The 25,949-nt window shown below is 36.2% G+C and overlaps 1 protein-coding gene across 4 annotated transcripts in view; it reads left to right on the top strand.

Annotated features, from left to right (window-relative positions):
- MACROD2 (mono-ADP ribosylhydrolase 2) overlaps positions 1–25,949 on the top strand; it is a 1,923,575-nt gene that overhangs the window by 1,845,776 nt on the left and 51,850 nt on the right. For all 4 annotated transcript variants that reach the window (XM_072800037.1, XM_072800036.1, XM_072800035.1 and 1 more), the window contains exons 15-16: positions 9,609–9,683; positions 9,965–10,057. In XM_072800037.1, the coding sequence (XP_072656138.1) occupies positions 9,609–9,683; positions 9,965–10,057 (168 nt within the window). The remainder of the gene's footprint in view (positions 1–9,608; positions 9,684–9,964; positions 10,058–25,949) is intronic.

Below are 25,949 nucleotides of genomic sequence, written 5' to 3'. Positions count from 1 at the left end.
TTTTAAAGATTAGTTAAAAGAAGAAGGAAGAAAGGAGGGAGAGAAAAGGAAAGAAGTATCAAATGCCAGAATTTATAAATCACGATTATGGTGGGGAGTAGGGAGGGTTGCACAAAAGCTGATTTCAATAAAGGTAGTCAAAAAGTAAAAATTGTGTTCTGCTACAGATTCTGACAATATAAGTTAGGGTTAAGAATACCTTTGAAAAATTTAATGATAATCACAAATAGAATTAAATCACAATAGAATTAATGGAAGATACTCTCTCAATTTCCTGGTATGTTTCATACCAAATATGAGTATTTTCAATAATGGAAATAACTTTAAAAAGTAAGTAGCAGTGTAACAAAAGTACAATATATCAAATAAGACAACAGAAACACAGGCAAGTAGTTATGACAAGAAAGGTAATTAGGTTAATTTATTAAGTGTAAAAACCAGTTGGATTGAATTAATTTTAAAAAATAGTAAAGGTTTAAAAAATATAAATTCAGGAAAGGTATATTTGGGAAATGAACATTAAAAGAAAGAATGAGAAACTACTTTAGAATCTATCCAGTTAGAATTCCAGCAAAAAGTCTTGAGCAAGAGGGCCATCTGGGTGGCTCAGTGTTGAGCATCTGCCTTTGGCTCAGGTTGGGATCCCAGGTCCTAGGAGCCAGTTCCTCATTGGGCTCTCCACAGGGAGCCTGCTTCTCCCCCTGCCTGTGTCTCTGCCTCTCTCTGTGTGTCTTTCATGAATAAATAAATAAATTCTTTAAAAAAAAACAGAGTCTGGAGCAAGAAAGATTTGGTCATTTTATATCAGTAAAAATTTAATTCCATGATTTAATATAATAATGATGGGTCTTTATATGGCAGATGATACAGTAAGAATAAAATCCAACTGGAAATGCAATGGGGGATTCACAGATATATTTTCAGTCAATGACAGAATAAATAGACTACAAAAATATGGTATCTTTGAAAAATGTGATTAACACTGTAGTCCTACTATAGGAATAGGCAAACAAGTCAATCCATGAAATGGAATAAAGACTTTAGAAATGGACTAAAGTAGATCTGGTTTTTAGCACATCTTCAGGCTGACATTTCAAAGACAGATGACTCCATAAATGGCATTAAGACAACTGCTTGGCCATTTGGAAGAATAACCTGAATCCGAATCTCATTCCTTATACTAACCTAAATTACAGGAGGAGCAAAGATGAAATGTAAAAATGAAACTAAAATTACCAGACTAAAAAAACAAAAGTGTGACTTTTAAAAAATTTTGAAATAAGAACTGCTTTTTGAACTGTAAACAAAATGCACAAACACATGATTGTATACATATGTTATAAAAAGGCATTCACATATATATGTATATATATCTGCAATGTGTGTGCATGCATCAATATATGTCATAAGAAAGAGAAATGGCTAAATCTGAATATATGCATTTTGACATGATAAAGATTATAATCAAATTCTAAAGAAAAACTACTAGGAAAAGTACTCTCAGCCTAAATGACAAAGAATCAATTTTCTTAAAGAGAAAAAAATCTTATAAAGCAATAAAAAAAAAAAAAAAGGAAAATGGGCGAAGGACTCCATTATAATTTACAGAAGAAGAAATACAATCACAAATATGAAGAGATGGCCTATCTCTTTATTTCTTAAAGAAATGCAAATAAAACACGATTTCAGTTTTAATCAAACAAGTTTATGTAGGAGAATTAGTGGGAGTAAGGTATCCAATCAGGCTCACACACTATTGGTGGGAGAATGAAAGACATAACCACATCAGCAATTTTGACAAAATCTAATAAAAAGTAAAGTGTTCATACTATTAGCCTAGAATTATGCTTTAGGACTTTGTCTTAAAGTAACACCCACCAAGACTAGGGAGATGTGTATTTACAAAAATCTTCATCACAATACTATGTTTAATGGGAAAAAAAGAAGGAAATGTCAAAAATTTTGTACATACTATGGAATATACTGCATTTTTTTTAAGATTCCTATTTTATTTATTCATGAGAGGCACAGAGAGAGAAAAAGAGAGAGAAGCAGAGACACAAGCAGAAGAAGAAGCAGGCTCCATGCAGGAAGCCTGATGCAGGACTCGATCCCGGGTCTCCAGGATCATGCCCTGGGCTGAAGGCAGGCGCCAAACCATTGAGCAACCTAGGGATCCCCATACTGCATCTTTTAAAAATAAAACTACTTCAGAAATTTTATTTTATTATTTTTTTAAGATGTTATTTATTTACTCATGAGAGACACAGAGAGAGAGGCAGAGACATAGGCATAGACAGAGGGAGAAGCAGGCTTCATACGGAGCCCAATGTGGGACACCATCCCCAGACCCTGGGATCACGTCCTGAGCCAAAGGCAGATGCTCAATCACTGAGCCACTCAGGCATCCCTCTGAAGAAATTTTAATAACAGTGTAAGATTCTTGTAAAATTATGAGCTAAAAAAGCAAGAATCAGAGTGTAAATTCATTTTGATCCCAGGATATATGTGTATATTTCTGCATGTGTATATGTGTATTGAGCTACATACACAAAGACTCACTAACACATATATAGAGAGATCCATATATATGTATACATATAAGATATATATCTACAGACATGGGAATACACACATATATGCATATACAAATGTATATCTGCATGCATCTGTATACGCTCATATGTATATGCAGATGTATATCTACATATATATGTGCACACAACAGAAAGATAGTTTACAATATTAACAGTGACAGTTATAAAATTATTATAGCTATAAATTATAGTTATAAAATTATTCATAGCTCTCAATAATTATATGTACTTTTCAGTGTTTCTAGAAGGAAACTACAATTCTTTTGCAACTGCAGGAAAAAATAATTTTAGAAATAATTTACATTAGGTAGTAAGTTTTTGGGGCCCCAGGAAAAAAATGAAGGATGTCTAGAAGATAATCAAATTCACACAAATCTGGGTTTAATTTTTGCTCTTAAGCTGGGGTTATTTTTACACATGATAAACATAAAATTTTGAATATTAGCAGCAATCAAGTTTAACAAAAGGATGCAATTTCCATTGTCTTTAAGACAAGCATTGAAGACAACAAAGTCTTTGTTCTCATGAAGATTTGAGCATATAGTAATCTGCAAACAATAGAACTATACTTTTGTTACTATTGTTCAGAACCAGTCCATTTACAGAGTGCAGTTAGGTTTATCCTCTCAAAATGTTTAGTTCCAGACTGATGGCCCTAGACCAATTTTTATGCAAATTATTTAAAGCATTAGCTTGAGCCAAACTTAATTACCAGGGCTCCAAGAAATAATCACGTGATCTATTTCTAAAGAAAAGTGAATGGATTTTTGGATTATCTGTTCTAATAGTCCCCTCCCATTAGCATGGATGATTGAGTTCACTATATAAAAATATATACATAAACTGTGGGACCCTTTATGTTCCTTTGTTTCCTCTGCCAGGAGGGATTAGGGCAGAGGACAGTGGGTGGAATTCAACTAGACTGAATGTGGAGAAGCAAACATAAAGCTTGCCTGCATGGGGTCAAGAAGCAAGATGAAACATGGAATGTCTGAGCGCACTGCAGAGAAAGACAGAAGGGCTGGAGACCCCTGGAGTCATCATTAACACACAGCAGGCCTGGGTGCAGGGCAAGGAGCTCACATGTACCTCCTCTTTGAGTAATATGCCCAGTCCTGGCTTGCCTCAGGAATGAGAAAATATGATTATTCTTGGATTTCAAAGCTGTGCACTTCACTTCTCTCCCTGTTTTTTATTGACTTCATTTCAGAAAAATTAGAAAGAAGAAAATACCTGTATTTCTGTTTCAAGAAAAGATTGCTAAAATATGTAAAGCACACAGGTGAAACAGATCAAGAGTGGGGACAAGTGAAAAGGCAGAAGAGAGAAATGCTCCAAAAGAACTTTGCAATGGCCTCTTATCCTCAAAGTGAAATGCCAGCCTTTACTAGTCAAAGAGAAAAATCCCTAGTATTCATCAAGAGCCTTAGGCTGCCACCACCACCAGCAGTCCCCCCAACAGCAGGTGCCGCAGGCCCTGTAGAATCACTGTCTTCCTATCCCTGATTGAATTCCTGTGAAGATTTATCAAGTGGGGCGCTGGGAGTGGGGACACACAGGAACAGAGTGGCTGCTTCTATTCTCTGAATGCTCTACTCTTTGCCTTCATCATACGACAAAGCCAAATTGCAAATGATGAGTCAAAGTTCCCCGCAGTGACCCAAGAGTAGGTGTGGGGTCGGTTCCCTATCACCACAGTGATAGGGAATGAGGCTCACTCAAACAGTGAACGTCCTCTCTCAAAATCATCCACCCAATAAACAAACATTGGTGGTAACTAAAAACTTCACGAGGAGACAGAGCCTCATATCATGCCATAGATAGAGGGAATCTAAGTTATTATCCAGTTTTGCATCCTTAAAAGTAAATAGATAATGAACCTGAAGCCCAAAGAGGTTGTGATTTGCCTAAAACTTAAGTTCTTCCTTCAGGGTTCTTTGTAATAAATATAGTATATGGATATGCAGCCAAAGGCACTTACCTTGTTGCTAAAGGATGCAATAGAAAATAAGTTATAATCCCTAATTACTATTTGCAGACATTGATGCATGCTGTAATGGACAGCCAGTTAATTAAACATTTATTGATCACTCATTAGTAGGTTCTGGGAGGGGAAATATGAATAAAGCACAGTTTCATAATGTTCATAGCCCAGTAAGAGAGACCAAGAGATACCACTATATTACAATGTGGTAAGGAGAATAATAAGCAGATAAATGAGCAAAGGAATTCAATAAGCAAAAACATAAAAATGATTGATTCTGACTAGTGATTTAGAGGACGTCACAAAGAAAGGTAAGTTGATGACTTAGTTTTGAAAGATGAAGAGAATTTTATCAGATAGAAAGAGGGGAAATGGGGATATTTCAACCAGTGAGAATACACGTTAAGTGGACACAAAGGCAAGAAATAACATAAGGTGTTTAGAAAATGATGAGTAGGTTGTGACATAGAAGAAAGGTAGGTGATTTGGCCAAAAGACAAAAAAAAAAAAAAAAAAAAGTAGAAAAAGAAGAATATGCAAGAAGAAAGAGCTACTCAACAGCTGAATTTCCCATGTTTTTTAGAGTTCAAGTACAATAGATATCAAGCCAAAGTAACTGAATTTAGCTAACCACAAACACCTTTTAGTTATAGTTTTTTCTTCTATGATATCACTGAAAGCATTTTTGTTTTCTAAATTGTTTCATTATAATTATTAAATTAGATAATATGCATTTGTTGTAAAATATGAAATGCAGGTTAGCAAAATAAAAATTCTGTAAATTAAAATTCCACCTACCATCCAAAGATAATCAGTGTTAAATAGGAGATAAAGCCTTCCAGTTTTTGTCCCCACTAATCTAAATACATATAAAGGCATATGTAATGATTCCATAGTTACAAAAAATGAAATCATATTCTATGTTCTACAGTCCTTGAAAATCTCATAATATATTTTTAATGGTTGCTATCACATAAAAAAAATAGTTGCTTAGACTTCCTCTAATCCATTAATTAGAAATTCTATTGTTATTTTCTGTCCTCTGTATATATCATCTTTTCATGTGTCATTTTTCTCCCTGACTTTTGCTTTCTTAATGAATTTTAATTCAAAACTTTGATTTCTGAAACATTAATTTATGAACAGCATTCACTAATATATGAATAGCATTCATTCTCTCTTATGACATCCATTGTCCATGTTTATGCTGTTATTGTGTTTTTAGGCTTGTAGATTTTTCTGATTGTCTCAGTTTCCTCTTCAGTCAATCCATCTTTTCATTTCCTTATTCATCAGTTCTCAGAGTTCATTGCAAACACAAAAACACTGCTTTTGTTTTTCTGAATATATCTTTTTTTAATAATAAATTTATTTTTTATTGGTGTTCAATTTGCCAACATACAGAATAACACCCAGTGCTCATCCCGTTGAATATATCTTTTACAAAAATATTTTTCCCTTACTATAATTCCCCTCTTTTATTATGTTTCAGTTTTAAGTCCCCTGTTCATTAGGATAGCTAGGAATAGCTAACCAGGCAAGATGTTTGCCAGGAAATAAGTGGAAAAATCCCCTTCACTTTCCATGTGCTATAATCCTTCTTTCCATCCAGCCATACTGGTATCTGTCCAGTATTTATCTAGGGTAAACTTGGAATGCAAAATCTGTGGCTCTAGTTTTATTGGAAATAGGATTTATTTCCTCCCATCTCACTCCTAGAAGTTGGATTTATAAACTTGGTTTTAAAATTTAGCACTTATCCTTGTCAAATTCCATCTTATTTCATTTAGTCTATTTGAGAGTTCCTCAGTGTTGATGTTGTTGTCCAATATATTGGCTATCTCTCTCAGTTTCCCGTGATCAAAAAGTCTGCTGAGATGTCTGGGTGGCTCAGTGGTTGAGCATCTGCCTTTGTCTCAGGATGTGATCCTGGGGTCTGGGGATAGAGTCCCACATTGGGCTCCTGCAGGGAGTCTGCTTCTCCCTCTGTATATGTCTCCGCCTCTGTCTCTCATGAAAGGATAAATAAAATCTCAAAAAATAAATAAGTAAATAAATAATAAAAATAAACATCTGCTAAGTGGATTTTTCATAAATTTGGAATTCTGCTTCACATCTTTCTAGAAAGAACTTTATGTACATTTAATGCCTTTTTCCTTGCAACTATGCATTTTGAGGCCAAGTATTATATCTATTTTATTTAAGACCTATTTCCAGCACCTGACATATCTGCCATTTAGTAGCACATAATACATTGTAGAATAAATGACCCATAGTGTAGTATCACCACTTTATATAGTACCCAAAGATGAAAAAAATGGGTGAAAGATTTTGCACAGCTTTCTTCTTCATATAAAAGAATTTTGTCATTAGTAGTATCATCAAATTGTCTAAAGGGTAAAAGGCACACATGGAATTCTCATACATTTCTGGTGGGAGTGCAAATTGGAACAAACTCTTCAGAATGCTGTTTTTCAGGATTTAGTAAAGCCAAATGTATGCATTGCTGATTACTTACTAATATCACTCCTGAGCTTATACCCAAGTGGTATGAATACATATATCTAGGCATGCACAAGAATGTTTTTAGCAGTGTTCTTCATAATGGCTCCAAACAGAAAACAATGCAACATCCATAGGACATAATATATTTGGATAGTGGAATAGTATACATCAGTGAAAAAGAATTGGCAATTGGTATACACAACAACTGGAATTAATCTCACAGAGAACATGTGAAAAAGCAAGCTACAAGAAAGCATATAGTGTAAGTTCTATTTCAAAAAAAAAAAAAAAACCCCGCAAAACTATTACCTTTTGTCTGTAGTGGGATATCCATTGGTTCCAAAAGAGCACCACTCGTGCTAGAAGTGTTCTTGTTCTGGGTGGTGATCACACAGGGAGATACTTGTATACGTATGTGAAAAGTCATCAAGCTATGTACTTATGACTTGTATGTTTTATATAAGCAAGATATACTTCAGCTTAAAAATTAAAAAACAAATAAAGACATTCCCAGGCAAAACAAAGAGGAAGAAAGAATCTGTAGTCAGATAAACCCAGTTGGAAATTTTGAAAGCAGATGGGGATCACAATACTTACTTTCAGAGCTAATGTGGTAATTAGAGATAATGTATATGAAATGTCTAGGGCAAGTCTGGCATTTTTAATAGGATAAATAATTTGCAGATACACGTATATGCTGTATGCCAGCACTTCTCAAGCTTTACTGCGTATACAGATCACCTAGAAATATTGTTAAAATGCATAATCTGACTGTAGGTCTGAGATGAGGCTTGAACTCCTGTATTTTTGAGAGAAGAATGGAAGTGAAAAAAAAAAAAAAAAGAATGGAAGTGAATAGAGTTTGTCAGCAGGGAAACATCTTGATCAAATCCGTGTTTTAAAAGGCATTTCTGCTAGCAATTCACTGGATAGACTATAAGAGAAGACAGTAACAGATCCAAGAGAAAGAATGTATCCCTGAATGAGGAAAGGGGAAGAGGAAATGGAAAGTGGGAAAAGAGAAACATTTTGCAGAAGCGTCAAGACTTGGCATTGTAGTGACTTTTAGGAGTGATGACAGTCATCAAAGACAGCTTGAGATATTTAGCTTCAGTGATCAGACAGATAAATATACCTCTGTTGTAATTATTTTATCAGATCCTTTTGATTAAAATTGAGCTTGAAAGGAACGATGTCAAAAAATTTCTTTTTGGGGTCATGCTAGCAGAGAATGAACCAAAGGGAAGCCATATAGTGGGCAGCTTAAGAATAGTTGCATTAAAGAGGAAACTGTAATAAAGTGTTGCAGCAGTTAGCTTTGCTGGATAATCCTAAAAATAATCCTAAAAGTCCCATTGGCTTACAACAAAGGTGTGTTGTGTCTCTGTGTGGTTCTGCTCCATGTGTTTCATTCCAGGATGTAGATTGAAGTAGCATACTCTCTTAGGATCAAGAAAGTTGGAGGAAAACATGCAATGGATCTTGAAGCTTCTGCTCAAATGTAGTACACATCATGTGTGTTGCTGTGCCATTTTGTAAACTAAGTCACCCTAATAGACCTGGTATCAGTCAGATGGGAATAAACACTTGTCCCATAGCGGCCATAGCGGCCATTGCAGGTTACATGGTCACAGACATGGAAGTAGAATCCTCTTACGGGAAGAAGTAGGGACCAGTTGAAACAATAATGCAGTCTATCACAGGAATGTGCCCAACAGAGCCCCCTCTATATCCTCTTCAGGCCTATAACCAACTCTAAGCTATGGATTTTTCTAATTCAACAGTTCAATATTCTCAGCATAAAAAAAATATATATATTCTCAGTATAAAACCTTTCATTAAAATGAGGCAAATGGACAGATTTCAATTTCCTCTCTTAATGAGCACTTAAATATTCGAAACTGTACAGGGGAGGGGGAGAAGCCAGAGGGTGTGGGAAAAAAACAACAAAAAAAAAACATTACTAATCAGCTTTGGAGTAATCAAGCGTTGGCTGAATTCTCTCCTCACCTTTGCCATATTTAGTAGGTGTCTTAACAGAATAGTTGAGCTGTTAGGTGACCCAACCCCTGTGTGCTCATATTACTTAAGTTGTTCATGATCTTTTAATGGGACAATGAGAATACTAGTGTTTTGATTTTCTAGGAATCCTCAATACAGGAAATGTATATATCTTAAAGAGAAATTAGGTGTAGAATAGCCATACAGCACAGGAATTATTTAAAATTTCAAAACTTCCAGGTTGTGCTCATCAGTGTTCAGTGCATTGATAAGCTAAACACCAGTTATACCAGTCAGTTCAAAGAAGAGATTTTTTGCCTAATTACCTGGCTATTTCTCATAAAATAATTGACATAAATTTGATGATTGGCAAAATTGTCCACTTTGGTTTGAAATTGCTCTCTGCCTCTCCATGCATGATCAAAACACCGTTTCTGAATGTTTTGCTTTTTCAAACCAGGGATAAATCTACAGTCATGCATGTCTCATTTCTCTTCTTTTTCAATTGCTGTTCTTGACAGGACAAGAGCATGATTCAACAAAGAATGAAATAAAACTTGAGGCAGACTCCCAGAGCTCATATATGGAAACAGAAGGTATTGAAACCAGAATGCATTGTTATCAGAGAATGAGATGAAACTGTGAACCATGACTTCTGTCTGTCCTGCTGTTTGTGAGTGGTGTGCGTGTATGTGTTAGGCAATGATTACCAGAGAATGGCAATAGTATTCTGCTTTATGTGCTTCTTAAAACTTGAAGGGGAAAAATTAAAAAAAAAAAAAAAACACACATTAACTTTCTCTGCTTTAGTCACTGTATTTTCTCAATGATTCCAATTAAAATATCCCTGAGTATCCTTCTGTCTCATTCTATTTAGAGCTTTTGCCAAACCAAGAAGATGCCACGACTGTGGAGCAACCAGAAGTGATCCCGCTAACAGATGACCAAGAAGACAAAGAAGGTGAAAAAGGTAGCACTGCTCTTAAATTAACCCATCAAGAATAAAGAGTTTCTTTGGATTTCCACCTAGAATGCAACCATCAGTTATCATCTGGCAATAGCGATCTGTAAAGGGGGAAAATGAGCAGTTCTTTCATCCTGATCCTACTAGTGAGAGTAGAATAAAATCTAGAAGTAGCAAAAGAAGATACATTAACAGGTTTTTTTGTCCTTTCAAGAAGTTTGAAGATGTTTTTTATTATTCGTTTCAATTTAATTTAAAAATCATGAATACAAAAATCACAGTATTGAGAAAGCCTATAAGAAATTGAAATTATGGACTAGATGGATGAGAGTCTTAGAAAGTGTGAGATGGCTTTGAAACACAAAGATAAACCTTTCTGTATTGATTTCCTTCTGTCATCCTTCATATGGTAGTGATTAAGGAAGCAATTTATGTCAAATATACACATTATATGAACCTTCTAAATTGCAAGCTTTGTCCACTAATACTGGGTTGCAGTAATATTTACTCTTAAAAAAGTAAGTGAGCATTATAATGATTTCTGAAGACACAGGAGGAATGAACACTTTGTAAATTTTAAAGCAGTGCTTGGGCCATCAAATCAATATATTGGAGTAAAGACAGGCATCTTTTTAAAATATCTATTTTAAAAAACTATTATCAAAGAAATTTTATATTTATTGAAGAACTTGATGAACTCCATTTTAAATTATAAAGCAATCTCTTAAAAGAATCTCAAATATGAAATAAAAAATGAAATGATTTGTCTGGTATACTATATCATCAATCATGCTGCTCTTAAATAAATATGTGTTTGCAAAGCATTTGCAAAGTAACAACTGTCAAGGCCTTGTTTATAGAACACAGTGATCAATTTTGGTCCCAAATTAAAAGGCAGACATGATCTCAATAGTAAAATCAGGTCAATAGTAACTACAGCTTCCAAATTATGAACTCTTCATGGCAGGGGCATTGACACAGTTTAATTACTAAGCCCTGTTAGTGATTTCAACATCCTTTTTTTTAATTTCCACTGCATTGAGAGCACAATATCTTCCATCTCTTTGCTTCTAATAGCTTTTTCTCTATTGTAAATCCTAGTTCAGGTTCACGGCACCATGTTCCTGGCAGGTCAAGTAAATGGCATATCGGATATATTTCCTGTCTGATGACATAACAGAGATTTTCTAGGACCCTTCCTTCAGACACCGATACACGTCACTGCGCTCTTCAATTGTACTTCTCTAATGTAAAACACACAATGTCTTGCCTGCCTGTTTAATTTCTCTATAGCGGAAATTATTTACTTTGTGTATTGTGCCTCAAGACATGCAAGAGAGGAACATCAAATAACTGGTACATTTTCTTCTTTTTAACTTGACCTGCGAGGGAAAAACTGGCTTTCAGCACTTGCCGACACGCGTCCCTTCTTCCAGAGGTTCTCCAGCATCTAGCCTCCTCTAATTACTGGAGAATTAAATATCTGCTTGCCTCTCCCTTGCAGGGATGCCCATCCTCTATCACACAGGGGGAATGGCACATGAGAAAGAAGTGAAGGCCAAAATCTGCTACTTGCTGATAGTGACTTTGAAGTTGGATTGCCTTTTTTGAAATGTGACTTTTCACTACAGGAGAGTAATAACCCGCCTGTTGCCTCAAATTAACGGTTTTCCCTACTCTTCTTTCTGGGAGACATTAACCCTGGCCCTGCCTCACCTGTTTGTGTTTACATTTGAAATAACTTAAAAATACTCCCCTTGTCATCTTACTCCTTGCTTCAAAGTAAGAGTTAATAGCGAGCCTGCTACACATAAAGGAAAGTCACGGAAGGAAAGTGGGGTAATGTAGATCCAGGACTCTGTGGAGTAGCTCTGCCCCACATTGACAAGCTGGGTGGCCTTGGGCAAGTTATTCAAACTTGCAGTGCCTCAGTTCCCTCCTCTGTAAGATGGCAAAGACAAAATTACCTGCCACCTACCATTGTGGAGAAACTTTAATAAGTTGGCACATGTACAGAAATCCCAATACCTGCTCATAGAAAGCACTTGGTGTTTAGTATTTCTCATGCTTTGATAAATTATGACAGAGTCGAGAGAGTCCACTTGTGGAGTTTCTTAAGTCCCTTTGTGGTCCTTCCTAACTATTTTGAATTCATAAAAACTTTACATTCTCCCTTTCCTTCAATGAAAAACATTGTTCTGCACTTTCCCTTTTTAGCACTGTCTCCTGCAGGCAGTTTTGATATGTATATTCTTTTCTATAAAGATAGAACAATTAATGAAAGGTGAGGTGGAAGGCATTTCTCTCTATTCAGAAACTCCTTTTTCTGTGTCAAGATGTCAGTCTTCTATTTGGAAAGTGCTGATCCAACCATAATTCCTATTTTTAAAAGAAGATGCCATTGATCTATTGGCAGATCCATGGGGTAAACATACTAAATAAATCAAATGAGAATAATTTTTTTTTCGCTTTCTCTAGACTCATAGAGTTATTAGAATCTTGTTTGAAAACATTTGAGAATAAAGCTCAAATAAAATAAAGGTTTTGTGTATATTCAGTATCTATTAATGGAAAGTTTTAAGATGTCTTAGAAATTTATCTGAAAACAGAAATATATGAATATTCCATTATATTTGTCAGGATATCCTTATAGCTTTAGAAATATTGGTTGTGTTATTTTAGAATCCAAGGAGACAGAAAGTGGTTGCTTTCAAAAAAAAAAATTCAGACCAGAAAAAAATGTATAACCTTTTTTTCTCATTTTGTAGCATTCTATAAGATTAGAAAATGTAGATAATCTTCAGGATACATCTTCTATGGCTCCCAGGTGTATGAGCACAGATGTTGCAACATTAAGTTTTTAAGTTAGCTCTACCAAAATATGGGTTTTTGAAAAGAAGAGAAAATATTCAGCAGAAGTTCATGCTGATAAAATTATACAATAGCACAATGGACATATCCCTGGGAGATCTGAAATACAAAAATTTCAACAAGCATAAAGTGAGGTTTCACATATGGCAGTTTTTCTCATAGAGCCACATTGCCTCTTTCTAAATGAGTCCAGTTTTATGCTTTCGCAGCAGGATCTGCAGCACATATGAAATCCAGTAAAATAGCACCATTTAGGCTGATAACCTAATAGGAAAGTAATGTTATAGGAGATCTCCTCTAAACAGAATCTCATGTTTTTAGCGTACAATAGAAAGCCAGTTAAAACATTTTTCTGAAGATTTTTATTTCTAGTTGAATTTAGAAATATTTTACATAAAATCTTAACCATATTAAAATCATGTCATTATTATAATCAAATAATTTGCATGTATGATTTATTAGGAATATATTGGAATTTTTCTTCACGTGTTCCATAGAAGGCATACATCCCAATTATTTTCCTTGTACCATTGATCAGTATAACATAAAATAGTAATTCTTTATTTATCTATGATTGACCAAAATGTTACTGGAAACTTAAGACCTATGTTCTGGCCTAAGACTTTCTTGGGAAAAGATAGGTGTAGATGGGGGATACAAGTAGAAGGTGAACTAAAAGGTCACAAATTATAAATTATCATGTTGGTAGGCTAGTTTTTTTGGCCTCTGACAAACATGGTTTCTGGCTCTGGCTCTGTGGCTCCAGGCAGTTCTTTACCTTCTATGAATCCCAGTCTCTGGGATTGTACAATGCGGACTGTGAACTCAATAATGCAGTTTTACAAATTTTCACAGAAGGCCAGAGAACCGCACTCTTAATAAAACAAGGGGAGGTGACATGGGGGCCAATGGTCATCAATGCACTGAGAAAGCCCAATTCAGAGGTCTTACTCAGTTTCACTTGTTTCATTTTATTCATAAAAATGCAGAAGTGCCCTAGACCAGACAAAAACATCAGTTAAGTCAACCATATTTTATTTTGTGACTTAACCAGTTATTGGACAGCCAATTATTCCCCGAAGATACTTTCAATATGGCAGAAAAAAATGCTTTTCAGCTCAAATTTGGTTTACACCCAAATTGTACTTGGAACCAGGCTGGCTTTCCATCACCATCTTTCTTATCTATGTGGGAAACATCCTTTCTTACAGCTCCTCTGGCCACTGTTTCATCTTTTGGGGAACACATAGTTAGTGAATCACTTTTTCTTCTGCTTCTACCAATCAAATCCAATAGGGATTCATTTTGTTTACAAAGCCACCATTGCACAGCCCTTGGTGTTTTCCACCATTTATGGGATTCTAACATCGCTGACAGAGCCTTTCCTCTCTCCTTGAAAAGCAGCCTAGATGCCAGCAATGTAGCAACACACAGCATCCATGGCATTCAGCTTTTCCTCCTCCAACCTGTGATCTTTGCTCTAGAAAATCATAGTTCGGGCATGCTTTTGATTCAAACAAAATATTACATGAACTTGCATCTTGGGTAATTAACTTCCTGGAACTCTATATTTTCAGAAAGTCTTTTTATCTCATCTTTTCAAATGAAGTAGACTTTCATAATGCTGTGCTTTTCACATGAATAGCACTACAGTTTAGTTTAGGTAGGGCCATTTCATGTTTAGGTAGTTTCTTCTGTTATTGGTCTTCTGTCCTAATCAGTATTTTGTAGTTGGAATTTGTCAACCAAAAATTTACTTTAGAATATAAGATATTTGTGTATTGGTTGTATTCAATTCAATTCCTTGTATTGGTTAAATATACTGAACATAAAAATTATGACCTTTTAAGCTAAATTACTTCAGTTTTCTGCATATCTGTGTGTAGGCAATATATATATATATATATATTCTATATATATACATATATATAGAATCAGCTCATTGAAATTGCACTGTATGACAAGTAAAGATACAATCTTTATATTTACATTGATATGACTTTTTAAAATTCATTTTTGGACTGCTAATCCTCTGTGTGTTTCTCCTTCAAATAAAAATGTACCTGACCTATAATTTTAAAGTTAAAAAACACAGAAGAAGGAATAGTATATTCATGTCTGCAATAGTAATTTTGGCTTCCACACTGTATATCTGCATGCATGTGTGTAAATTTAGATTCAGCATTGGCTCAGTAAGAAAGTATATATCATGCTTCTTGAATAATAACACTATAATATTATTGGCCAAATCTTCTAGCTTGCTGGGATCAGCTTATCTTTTAAGATTTAGAAGAATTTACCCCAAACCTCCATTTTACATGTAAGTGAGGGAAGAAACTTAAGGATATGTATAGGATCAAAACTTGTCAATATTAGTCCATCCTTATCCTATCTGGGGAATTTTCAGAGGCCGTCTCTTCTAATAAATCTCTAGCAGCCAGCTTTGTTTCTGGATCCACTTTGTCTTTTTGTATTTTCTCCCCTTCCTAACTCCCCAATTTCATTTCCAATTTGACGCTGTAGCATGCTTAGGTTTTCTGGTCTTGCCCTGAGGCGTATGGCGATGTGGCTTATCAGAGTAATTTGCAAAGATGAAACAGACCTCTCCCTTAAGTAGAATTCTGTCTCCAGGTGTGGAACTTTTTATTCCTGTCAGCTCCGTAAGAGTTCTGCAACTCTCTGTACGGCATTAAGGAATTAAGAATTCCTTAATTCTTATCACATCTAATGAAAAGATTTTTACTTGCATCTAAGCATAATATTATTTTGCATACGTCCTTAACTATTTCAGACAATTAGTCTCCTCTAAAGATAGTGAGTAAATTGTGAACACTGGGTGACATATTCATTATATTTGCCTTCCTCTCCAAGATAGTAAATAATGTTAAATTGTCATTTTCAGAAAGATAAAATCAAGTGTATCTTACAAATATAAAGTGGATACATGCAAAAGATTTTCTTTAAATCATTAATTAATGAGGAAACTAGAAAGATATAAAACTGATTCAAAAGAAAATGTTAGATGTATTTATTTCCATAATGCACATGCAATCAGGAATACTGAATGTAGCCTCACATAGACACATACACACGTAACATTCAGGGGTACTAAAATTTGAATGTCATATAGGACAATAAAATGTATTCCTTCTTCTCCACCAAACTGAATGCATTTGCACAGCTGCCAACAAGTCTTATTTTCAATATTACAAGTTTTCTACAAGTTAACTTCTATCTCTACAGATGTGTACAATAGTCTAGTTGACAGAAAATTAATCAAAGGAATAACACCCAATAGAATCAGATAGTTCCAGAGAGCATGCTGGACAACATCCAGCCTTCCAGAGAAGGGATACCCAGGGAGCTCTTTTACCCATTGTCAAGTATTAGACAATTTTTCTTGGCAGTACACTGAAGGTAAAACTGTCATTTTTACCCTTTTTCCCATTTCACTGAATTTGCCAATGTTGGTTGTATGATAGGTTTAACAGACAATGATAAAGTACCAAAGCAGTGTTGGGGTAGGATAGCAACCTCTAATTACATCTCTGAGATTGTCATTTATTTGTATCATTTTGTGCTAAGGGCTGCTATTTGCTATTCTACATATACCATAGATGAACATATACTGTGGATGTACGTATACTTTTAAGATGCTGCAATTGTAAGATGCACCATTATTTTACTTATCATTAAAAATTTTTTTTAAATCTTGCCAGTTAAAGTAAGATACATTTTCTTATCATTTAGACATCTTATCTTATAACTATTGAAATAATTTATAATTATTTTATAACTATTAAAATAACTAGACATAGGGGCACCTGGGTGGCTCAGTCAGTTAAGCAGCTACCTTCAGCCTGGGTCTTGATCCTGGGGTCCTGGGATGGAGCCCCACATCCGTCAGGCTCCTGCTCAGCAGAGAGTCTGCTTCTCCTTCCTCTGCCCTTTGCCCTTGCTTGTGCTCTCTCTCAAAATAAATAAAATCTTTAAAAAAAATAACTAGATGTAGAATTTTATCATCAATAACTAGAGAATACTTAAACATAGGAATGTATTAAATAAATTAGTTAAGATATTGCTAAAACTTCATCAGATTCAGAGTCTCCTTCTGAATCACTTTCAATCAGAATGATCAGTATCTGTGTTGTTTCACAAATACTGTCCTCTGTGCTATTAAACACTTGATGGTTCAGACTTTAAGAGTATCCATAAAGAAATTAAAAGGAACTGTGTTATTATTATTAAGATAGAGCTACCTTACTTTTTCACTTAGAGACTGTTGCTGAACACTTCTGATGAACTACTCCCTCAGCTCCTTCCCTGTTTCACTACTATTTCCAAGGATTTTCGTCTAAGTCATTGAAACCCATTCTACAAGTTTGGGTATTTGTGTTTTTGATGTTAGTGCCTATATAGGATCAGTTAATTTCATCACAGTATCCCAGCCAACAAAAATTTAACAATTCTCTATTTCATAGATGTTAAGATATGGAAACAATGCACCTTAGTATTACAAAATGTATTTATTTCACTGTGCAAACAACACTAAGCCTAGGTAAGGAAAACTTAATTACTGGTGATATAATTAAGTAAAGTTAGTTTTTCCTTCTAACTCAAAAATCTGACTAGAAGTAGGATCCTTGCCAGCACATTCATATACCGTTTCCTATTGCGTATCATATAGCCGAGAGTGAGAAATTGTTCCATTCATTCAACAAATACTTATTAAGCACCTAATATTGACATATACAGCCAATCAGGACCATAGATGTATGACATTTATTTCACCCTGCTGGCGTTTGGTATAGGATTTGTATGGAATAGTGAAAAAAAAGCATAAGAAATATGATTTGTTTATATAAAAGTAAGCAAATAATATGCATTCTGGTTATATACAGTATAAACAAATTTTTCTTATATATATTTTTCTTATTTTTTGTGTTCATATATACCCATTGCATATAGATATTATTACTATGTATTATATACCTTACTTATATATAAGTAAGTAAGCTGCTTAAGCCTCCTGGAGCCTTAGTATTCTCTTTAGTGAGAGATGTAGTTGTCCTCATGTCTCTTGGAGTTGCTGGAAAGATGAAATGAAACCATCTTTGAAGGGTGATCTGTGGCTTCTAGCAAGCTACAACCCATCAGCCAAATCTGGCCTTACTGTCTCTTTTTATATGGCTTGTGAGCTAAAAAAAAAAATGGTTTTGACACTTTTAATTGGTGGGGGGAAAAGAATAATAATTTGTGAGACATGGAAATTCTATTAAATTCAAATTTCAGTGTCCACAAATAAAATTGTATTAAAACATGCAAAACCTGAAACTATCTGGCCCTTTACAGAAAAAAATCGCAGATCCTTAGTCTATACCATATGTGTGAATGTAGCCAAAGTTACCCTGAATGTGAAACCACTCATTATCATGCAAGAACTTCTAAATTACATAGTTTTCATTAATACACACCGACATATATGCACATATGTTTCATTATGTTGCAAATGCTGGTTTATTCCCAAAATGCTTTGCTCAGCTGTAGGCACAGCTTTTGCTCTGCCCACACCCCTCTCCAAACTGAGGGATTGGAAGAAAATGGCCCCCTCTCATGTTGATGTTAGCATCCATTAGAGGCAACCCAAAACAGTGTGACTTGGACCCCAAGCATTTCACACTTTGGATGGTGAGAAGGAGTACTCCAAAGTCTTGGCTCTTTCCCCCTCAGAATAAAAATTTAAGTTAGCGATAAACACTTTTCTTTTTTTTTTTTTTTGCCACTGCTTAAAAGGAGATTATGCAGATCCTAGGTGGCTCAATCTGTTGAGCCTCCAACTCTTGATTTCGGCTCAGGTCATGATCTCAGGGCCATGGGATCTAGGCCCTCCCTACTCCCCCCCCCCCAAATGGGGCTCAGCACTCAGCACCATGTCTGTTGTCCCTCTCCCTTGACCCTGCTCCAAAATAAATAAATAAAATATTTTAAAACAATAATAAATGTTCAAAAAAATTTTTAAATACAAATAAAAAAATAATAGGAGATTCCACCTATTTACCAGTGAACCAAACTTTGCTTTTTCTAAGTATACTACAAGTGAGACCTGCATTAGGACCATTGGGCTAAACATCCTAATCATAACCATTTTTACAGAAAGACCATTAGGTGACAGAACTAACAAAAATGCAGGTCTAATCTGTAAGGTGAGTGGGGTGCATAGTTAGGGATGGTAATAATATGAATGTGTAATTATGTCCATTTACACAATTTGTTGTAAAGACCAAAATATTGTTAACTCAGGTTTTAACATATGAGCTTAAACTCAGATAATGGTTGGAGTATCTGCTTTCAAAGACCACAGAAACTCAACATCTATTGGCATAAAATATTTTCTAAAAAAAACAACAAATAGTGACAAAATAATATATGATATATATTAGATAAAATATTTTCTGTACTTGAATTTAGACTTGACCACTTAACTCAGATGAAGGAGCTTCCAGACCCTATTGATTGTACAAAAGGTATATCCATTCTGATTTAGATTTCGAATGTAAGTGCTACTTCTCTGTTTTAGAAGGAAACTCAATTTCTTTTTATTACTCGTTATACATCAGGTGCCTTCATTTCAGCACAGTATGTAAAGAGCAGGTGGTATAAGGAGTACTTTGAATGTTAATTATTTTTTTCATTTATTTCACTGTGAGGATTTACCTTTCAATGTGTTTTTTATAATCAGGATGGAAACAATTAGGGAGCTTGCTGCTTGAATGTTTCACTACATTTATTTTATGACATCTGCTGCAATGATTTAAAAAAAAAAGGAAAAGAAAAAGGGAGGTAAGCATTTTAACAATAGTGAGGGGTTTGGGTTGATTGTATGTGATCGCTTTATTTCATTGTGAATCTTCAAAGGAAACGTCGTGATGAATCAGTCATGTTTCTAACCAATAAATACCATTTCATTGTTAGAGCTTACATTTTTGACATGGAAGCATGTCTGTTCATGTTTCAGAGATGTCATAGTTTATTAGTCTCAGATTTTAATTGAAACCAATAGAAATAGAAAAAAGCTACAGAGAAATAGGAAAGAAAGGGAAAGAAGTGGAAATTTATTTTTAAAGACATATTTCAAAGGAGAATATTCTTTTTTCCATTTATAATATTCAGTTTATTGTTCAAATATACACAAGATATTTACTGAACCTGTCCTTCATTCTCATATACTTTGGACCATAGTGCATAAGATAATATTCAGTATCAAGAGAGGTATGGTAAGTTAAGATTTAGACATATAGTTTCAATGTAAGGGAATACTTTTCAAAATTAATTTAGTCATTTCATAGTGTGTTACATTACTACTGTTCTTCCCATTAGCAAAATATTTAAAATAATCCTGTGCCATCAAAAAATAAAACTTGCATAAAATCTAGTAATTATATGTAATTAAATAAGATAAGTAATAAAGATGATAAATATAGATACAATGTGTGGAGAGGTGTTTGAGAGAGACAGAGACAGAGAGAGCTGGAGGGAGAAAGACAGAGACAGGGACAGAGAGAGAGAAGAGAGCACATGCCTGAGAACTATGCTGGTAGTTTTGAAGATAGATAAAAAAGGCTATGGGACACGGAAGGCAAGCAGCCTCTAAAAACTAAAATATGTAAGGAAATGGATTCTTCCCCAGAGGCTCCAGAAGAAAGGTAACTCTGCTGACACCTTGATTTTAGCCCCATAAGACCCATTTCAGACTTCGGGCCTCTGGAACCGTACAAAAACAAATTTGTGTTATGTTAAGAAACTAACCCTATGGTAATTTGTTACAACAGCAATAGGAAAGGAATACATTACCTCTCAACATGGTTTCTTTAAACCATGTTGAAAATTCAGGCTTGTCTTAATAGATCCCCAGAGAAAGGAGAGGCTCCAATATCTTTCCATGTTCCAGTTGGGAATAACCATGAAGTTCTCCCTGCTTATATAATCTCTGCTAAATTAGGCAGCATTTTTATTATCATGACCCATCCCTTCTTAATGTCAGTCTCTGTTGGTTGCACAACTGAGATTTAATTCGGGTAAATCTAATTACCATGGCCACAGTAAGTGGAAACGAATAGTTATGCATTTCTGGGAGATTAGAAGAAAAGGACTCCAAGGCATTAGGGAAATGAAGGCTGGGAGAAGGAAAGGAAAGAGAAGGAAAGGCGGGAGAGAAGAATGGAAGGATGAGAAACAGCTGGTTTCTGTTTTCTGGCCTCAGAAAAATAACAAATTCAATATCCAGCCAATATTGTTTTGGAAATGGACGAGATATGAAATTCATGCCCAACAGACTTTCCCATTTGGCTGTCTCTGACCGACGAGTTGCACAAAATGAGGAGAGCTTTTTGACCCTAAGACTTTTCTAATAGTTAAAGGCCAAACTGACCACAAAAGTGGTTGGTATATTATTCCAGCACAGTGGCTGTCAAATTTAGGTGTGTTTAGGCATTAGAGTATTTGTGATTTCTAGACCCTGCCCCCAGAGATTCTGTCTGACAAGGTAGACCTTGGTGGGTGTGGGATTGCACACTTTACTAAGCTCCAGGAGTGGGTGATGCTGCTGGTCTGTGGGCCATACTTTGAATGGCAATACTAGTCTAGTATTTGGCATCCAAAGTTAGATTCTTCTTTTTGAAAATCCCTTCGGCCTTACCCTCTGACTTAATTTCATTGGAGGGTGGAGTGGCTAAACATGGCAAAAATGGTAGATACATAGATACATAGATAGACAGATGATAGAGAGCATACACCTCCTCAGTCAATCCAAATTACCTGGATGCCTTGTTAAACGATGGCTTGCTGGGCTCTATACCTTGAGTTCCTGATTCAGTAGGTTTGAAGCCAATGGGCTTCAAAGGGCTTGAGAACCACTGGCAAAGCCCTTGGTTATTATCTACACCAGCTGACTCCCATCAGGTACCAGGGGATGAAATGGTCTTTTAGCACTGTTGTGGTTAACCAGGACAAGCAGCTGGAACCGGACATTAGGGTATCTGTGGTAGGAATGGGAACCTCTTCCCAAATTGAACCCCAGTGTGTCTGAGTTCAGCTGCTGCTCTTCACGTTAAGCCTCTCTTCCCACATGTGCCTTCCTATGGGCAATGGTGCTATGTGTCCCTCCCACAGTGTCCAGTCTAGAAGGCCATACGGAGGAGGGAACACAGAGGCTGGGTGCCTAGGTTAGGAAGATGCAGAAAAGGACTACGTTTGTCCATTGGGATACAGGCCTGGGCTACTCTAAGACAATCCCGAGTATGCATTTGAGTTGTGTACCTGAAAAATGTGTTTCTGGTTTTGATGAGGAGAAAAGAACTCAGAGAACATTTTCCCATCGTTTGAGTGGTCTTACCCATCATTTAACACAGAGGCCAGACAGAGTAATGTGAAAGAAAGTGGCATTCCCTCTGCAAATGTTGAAAAAAGGAACAAAAATAGGATTGGGGGGCGTAACTGCCACCCAATTTACAGGAGTTACCCTACACAGAGTAAAAATAAAGTCTGATTTAGCAGTCCTCCACCTGATTGAAGTCAGTTTGTCTTCCAAAATCCAGCATTTTCTCAGCTGAATTTGAGGGGATTAGTTATTTTTTAAAAAAGAAAAGAAAAAGAGAAACTAAACCAGGCTTTTAGAGCAATGCACATAAGCTGTTTGCCATATTGAATCAACACCTGGGGCATTGATTTGAAAGCCAAACGCAGGCTGTTCACCTGGATTGCCAAGTATAACAGAAGCAACTGTCTGGCTGATGCTGTCAGAAAGAACGTGCCTCGCCAGGACTCCATCTGAAGCTGCCTTTGAGGATGAGAGAGAACCCAAAAAGATGTACAGAGGTACATCTGTACAATTCCAATTGGAATTGGAAACCCAATTCCAATTTAGGAGGCTATCTTTCTCTCTCTCCCACTACTGATGATTTCTAATTAGAAATGCTTTTCGAAAGCAAGCCTACCTGATTCCTTTTTCTCCCTTAAAAATGTGTCCCCGTTTTTGGTGTCAGTGTTTGGCTTTGCTTATTCACTAAGCACTGTTGTTGCTTAGTCTTCTAAGCTTGTTGGGCCTGCAGTTTCTGACATTCCAAGCAGTAATAGTCTCATTGACCCAGTAATTAAAGAAATCCTGTACCTTTCCACTCTGGCTAGCAGCCCTCTTTTTTCTCCCCTATTTGTTCTTTTAGTAACACCACCAGCAGATGGTTAGAGATTTTTCACCCTTTCAAAAGCTTTATATTTTTCCCATCTCATCAAGCATATCTCAGCCAAATGTAATTAGCTTAAGGCTTTTGAGCCCTCGCGGGAGATCAGTAAAAAAAACCCAAGCAATTTCAATAAAGAGCTTGAAAAGAGGATCCTGGAAGGCCATGCAAAACCACAGGAGGGCTGCTATTATTTAGAAGCATAGATCTCTCTCTTCCTCCCTGTCCCCCGTCTTGGCATTTTAAATTCTCAGAATATTCATGAGGCCTCCAGGGCTTTGGAGCTCTGTTTTGGACCATTATTGGGTAGGTGGGATATTTAAGCTCTCTTCAGCAAGGTCAGTGTTTGGTTCTTTTTAATTGATTTCAATCAGGGAGCCTTTTTGAGTGGCCCTGAGTTACTCCCAAATGGCAAACAGTTTGTTTGCTAAATCTCTTAGCCTTTTCATTCATTTTTTTTTTTTTTTAATCCTTTGGTTGTTGGAAATGAGCTGGTAAGCCTTCTTTATAGTTCCAAGCATTTGATATGAAGGCTAAATTAATTAATCACAATACAGGTTCGCGCCCTGCGTCTGAGTGGTGGTGAACCCCCTTTCTTTCTGAATAGCCACATGTACTACAGAGTTGATCCCGCACTTAGGAGAAGGCAAGTTTTTGAGACCAAATTAAACTCTATTTTTATTGAAATGGAGTGAAGTAGCGCTTAAGTATGTGAAGCACAGATTTTTCGTGGGATGTAGAGAGGCGCATGGGCTCACCCTTGAATTGTGTGATGTGTTGTTTCCCCAAGCACTCAGGTGGGAGGCTCCAGGCCTCAGGTGTTGGGTAGTAGGATGATTAAGTGTGTTCTCATGTCAGTTTCTCATTACCAAGATTTGGGTAAAAGGGGAATCATTCTTTGTAAATCCACTACCAGCTTTTTCAGATAAAGGGAACCGATGCCAACACTTGATTAAAATGACTTTTTTTTCCGCCTCAAGTGAGCTGATCATTTTCTTCCTGAATAGTGATATAAAAGTATGGATTGGTGCCTACGATGGAGCTTGTTACATATGCCACACTTTTTTTATAAGCACAATTTAGGGGCAAATTCCTCTTAACATGTGGGAAGTGTGTTCTGAGCAGTGTTATGCCAAGGCATAGGTTTGCAAACAGTCTCCAGACACTTACGACTTAACATTGTTATCTCCCAAATACAAAGTAACGTTGGAGGTACAAACTGACTTACAACAAAAGATATAAGCAGAGTGGAAGTTTTCTGTAGGTAGGACGAATAAGAACTTGGTCTTTTGTAGAAATGTTTGTTTTGCAAAGCAAAATGAAAAAATTAATTACAGTAAAGCTGCAGTATCATTTCTTAGAATACAGTAGGCCCAGAGGAACTAGGCTATTTCTAGCAGGGGGGAAAGTTCTCGTCATGAAACTAGTTGTATTGGTGCAGAATGAGTAAGACAAAAAGAAAAGGAAAGAAATTGTCCACAAGACCTTCACTTAATAACAAGAGAGACAGAGAGACACAAGGACTAGCCACAAACTCCAGGTCCAGAAAATACACAGAAATAATCTTCTAACAGACCTCCTTCTACAACAGTTCCACCATTAGCCAGAGTACCATGGGCAGGATATCCTTAGTTCCTTCTATTTCCCAAATAACTGGTGCTTAATCAGAAAACTTTTGGGGCCAGTTATCACTATTTCAGAAATTCCCAAAGTGATGACATTTATTTCCTTCCATTTTGAAGTTACAGAAATTAAGGGTATGAGGAGTTAATGCACCTAAGCAGGGTCATACATTTAGTTGGTGGAGGCAGACCTGACATTCATTGTCCAAATTGTGGCCCACTATTTTTGTCTACCCTACCCTATCCTTTATGAGTTGCTCTAGGGGTTCTTCTTCACACACTAGGAGGCTGAAATGGTAAAATCACCCTACGGTAAACCTTGGATTTGGAATGAATCCTAAATGTCACCCACTCTGCTTCCCACTCTGATGCACAAAAGCCTCATTCCTTCCCAGAAGAGCTGTAGCTTCTGCTGCAGAACATACATCACGGGGAACTCACTACCTTTCCTAGCAGCGCCTTCATCCACAGGTGGTTCTGAGTGTCGAAAATGAACTTGACTTCACTGCAGCTTCTGCTTATTTGTGCCAGTTCTTCCCTGCCTGGGGGATTGAAATGAGCCTGGCACACATGGCGAGAGCCCCTTGAGTATTTGAAGGTGGTTTACAGAGCCACCTTTGATGTCTTCTTGTTAGTCACTTAATTCATTCCTGACTCATTCCAAACACCCCTCACATCACAAGGTTTTCTAACCCTTCCTCACATTGGCTGCATACCTCTAAGCAAGTTAAATTTGCCAACTTCTTTCTCAAAACATGGGTATAGAATTGCACACAATGATCCAGACCTTCATTTGTCAAATTAAAGGCTAAAAAAAATTGCTTTAAGCCCTGGCAACTCTGTGTGTGAACAGCTCCCTGGGTGAGATGATAAAGGATCTGAGTGGTAAGACCAGCAGCCAGTCTGCAGAGGCTTGCAGACTATCCAAGCTTGCAGGCCGACTCTTCTCTAATGATCTACAAACAGGCTATTTACCCTAGACTTGGTTTCCCCATCTGTAAATGGGGGTGATGGTAGAGGATTATTTATAAGTATCACATGATTTAATATGTGTAAAGTTGTAGCAATAGTGCCAGGCATGTAGTAAACTCTTGATCAACATTAGTCATTGTTATTGTTCGGAGCAGAAGCCCATAGACCAACCTAAAGAAAATCCCACATTTTTGTGAT

The sequence above is a fragment of the Canis lupus genome, chromosome 26, assembly GCF_048164855.1.
Source record: "Canis lupus baileyi chromosome 26, mCanLup2.hap1, whole genome shotgun sequence".
NCBI classification, from domain to species: Eukaryota; Metazoa; Chordata; class Mammalia; order Carnivora; family Canidae; genus Canis; species Canis lupus.
This window is presented reverse-complemented; position numbering and strand designations above follow the sequence as displayed.